This window comes from Nothobranchius furzeri, chromosome 8 (assembly GCF_043380555.1).
Source record: "Nothobranchius furzeri strain GRZ-AD chromosome 8, NfurGRZ-RIMD1, whole genome shotgun sequence".
NCBI classification, from domain to species: domain Eukaryota; kingdom Metazoa; phylum Chordata; class Actinopteri; order Cyprinodontiformes; family Nothobranchiidae; genus Nothobranchius; species Nothobranchius furzeri.
Window position 1 is genome coordinate 67462178 of NC_091748.1, and position 3026 is coordinate 67465203.

General features: G+C 41.1%; 1 protein-coding gene across 1 annotated transcript in view; it reads left to right on the forward strand.

Annotated features, from left to right (window-relative positions):
- Positions 1-1800: 1800 nt before the first annotated feature.
- The window catches only part of arpc5b (actin related protein 2/3 complex, subunit 5B), a 2003-nt gene continuing 777 nt past the window's right edge, over positions 1801-3026 (forward strand). The window contains exons 1-2 of the mRNA XM_070554252.1: positions 1801-2074; positions 2847-2919. Of these exons, the coding sequence (XP_070410353.1) occupies positions 1935-2074; positions 2847-2919 (213 nt within the window). The 5' untranslated portion in view covers positions 1801-1934. The remainder of the gene's footprint in view (positions 2075-2846; positions 2920-3026) is intronic.

Consider the following 3026-nt stretch of genomic DNA (forward strand, 5'->3'; position numbering starts at 1 on the left):
GGTTTTCTAAGTCACTTCCTAAACCCTTGCTGCTGTTTTCATAATGACAAGGCTTTGTCATTGATGCAACAAGGTTAAAGAAAACAGAGCACCTGAAAGGATTTCCTTAGTGATGCACTTTTTATGTATCTAAGCGTCATTTGACACTAACATCGGTTTCCTTTTTTAATGTTATTTGCAGGATGTAAAGAAATTAAAGCTTACAGCCTAAATAAATGTTAAATGGCTTGTATTTTATTCAGCACCTGCTAGGGTTCTACAACCCCCAAGGCGCTTTACAACACAATCAGTCATTCACCCTCACACATTCACATTCTGGTGAGCTACACTGTAGCCACAGCTGCCCTGGGGAGAACTGACAGAAGCAAAGCTGCTGAACACAGGCACCACCGGTCCCTTAGACCACCACCAGCAGGCAATGTGGGTTCAGGGTCTTGCCAAAAGACACAACGACAGCGACAGATGGGGCTCGAACCTGCAAGTTGAGGAGTTAAGTTTTCAATCTGTCTACAGTCTGTGTTCAATCTGCATCTCAAAATGGCATTTATATATGTATGTATAGTTATTAGGGATGTAAGAAAATATTGATATGTCAATATATTGTGATTTTTTTCCTATGATATTACATTGATGTTCAAAAGCCGTGTATCTCATTTATGGAAGAATTTACATGCAACCATTTGTGTATTTTCTTTTCTTTTGGTGCAATTCAAACGCCGACCTCTAGTTGGCAGCAGCGTCAAATGGGTTTTGGTTCCACCATTGAAATCAAATGTAAATCCATCTATAATGGTTCAGATACCTCATGTTAAGCATGTTTAGTATCAGTTTGGACTGCTTATTGAAAATTCCTACAATGAATTCAGTCTAAAAACATCACTGACAGGTCTGACTGAATGTGTTGCAATATATTGTTATATATCGTATCGTCTCCCTGTATCGTGATACATATCGTATTGCCAAAATTTCATCAGTACACATCCCTAATAGTTATCAAGCTTAATATTTAATTTGAAGCTAAATATCTTTTTCCTAAAATATTTAGCTCCAAACTAAAGACTTAAATCCAAACAAGATTCCAATCAAATTTTTTATTTCGCAAATAAAATATTTAGTTGGGAAATGAAATATTTAGGTCTCACCTATATTTATGAACTAAATGTTTAGTTTGTAAATGAAACCTTTTTTTGTAAAATACATTTTTTGGCTTGATAACTCAATATTTAGTTTGTAACTGTGACTTTTATAAGCGTACAATGACATGGTGAAAATCTGACTTAAAAAATCTTGCCCCATTTTTATTGTATGACTAAAATGAAGAACACAATTAATGCTGTAAATTATGTTCCCCCTGTGTTGGGAGGTGGGAATGTATTTTAGACACAACAATAACAATAATTTACAATCTACTGCTCCAAAAATGTCATGGTAAAACATGTTTTACACAAATAACCTATAAGCCAACATTTTTAGTTTTTAGGAAGCCAAATTTTCAACACCAACTGATTGAGATTAACTATCAAAAACGATAAACAACACGAGGTCTGAAGTGTTGTGGGGGGGGGGGGGGGGGGGGGGGGGTCAGATTATTTCAGGGGAACACATTTCTCACAAGAACAGAACCCATTTCTCCCACAACCCAAAACTCATCGAGATTTACAAGAGAAGCTTCTTCTCTTTACTTCCTGTTGTCGTTTCTTGTGTGTGACAACCCTCTAGCGCTCAAAGTCTAAACCTGCACCCTATTGCCTGTAGTTCCAGGTTCTGTCCGCTTGGGGGAGGCGCTGAGTAAACGGAAGCTGCCACACAGCAGGAAGCCAGGAAGCCGCTTGTCTTCCTGTCTGTGACAGCCGCGTTAGAGGAAAAAAGGAAGGGTTTTTGCTGTACATTTGGTCTCTTTTGGTCCAGAAGAAGACCTTCAAACCGCCGCAGACATGTCGAAAAACACCGTGTCGGCCCGTTTCAGGCGAGTGGACGTGGATGAGTACGACGAGAACAAATTTGTAGACGAGGAAGACGGAGGAGAAAATCAGCTGGGTCCTGACGAGGCAGAGGTGGACTCTCTCATCAGACAATATCCTTTACATGATAAGTTAGCCTAAATTTAGGCCTCCCTCGATTTCTGGAGAATTCACTGGTTGTCCAGAATGCGCTGTGTGTTTAGTACCGCGATGTGTCCGCGTATATTTGACCCTCTTTAACCGGAATAATGGGCGTTTTCATAGTAGGCCAGTCACTGTCCAGACTTGCCTGACAGTCACATACCAGGGATTGCTGCTCCAGGCTGAACAGGCCTCTGCATCTCATCACTAGGAACAACCACAGGTTCGTTATGTAGACATACATATGTGACATCTACAGTGACGTTTCTAGCATTCCTCATCTAAATAATGTAAGTTCTCTGATTAGCTGCGTTCACAGACTGTGGGAGTGTTGCGGTTTAGGCTCGCGGGCTTTATAAGGCATGAAAGTGTTGCACTTCCTTGTTGAGTGGGAACATCCTCATATGCAGCGTCACAGCGACGCAGAATAAACCCGTCCCGTCTTCCTTCGCTTCGCAGAATAAACCCTCAAACCAAATTCACATGTCAGCACGCACAGTCATGTTTTACACAGCCCACGGCTGCAGGAAAACCGTAAACAGAGCAGATTGCAGGCATCCTAAAAGAGGTTTCCAGTTTATTTCATAGGAATATGCACATTCTTATCTCAAACCTCCATCAAAAAGTAGAAAACTAAAGGCTCGTGCAACATCTTCTCTGTGAAATCCTGGTGACTGTGGTTACAGCTAGTGTAACTCCTGTGTAATGTGTCCTAGCTGTGTGCATCCTTAACCCTCACTGTACAGGAAACCTCATGGAGGCGTTGCATGCAGTCCTGAAGAACCCCCCGATCAACACAAAGAACCAGAACGTCAAGGTGGGCCTGGTTTCCTTCTGCAGTAGCATTTACAGCAGGAATTTATTTAATTCTAACACTGTTAAAAATCTGGAAGGACATCCCTCTGTTTGTGCTTCACTGTCATA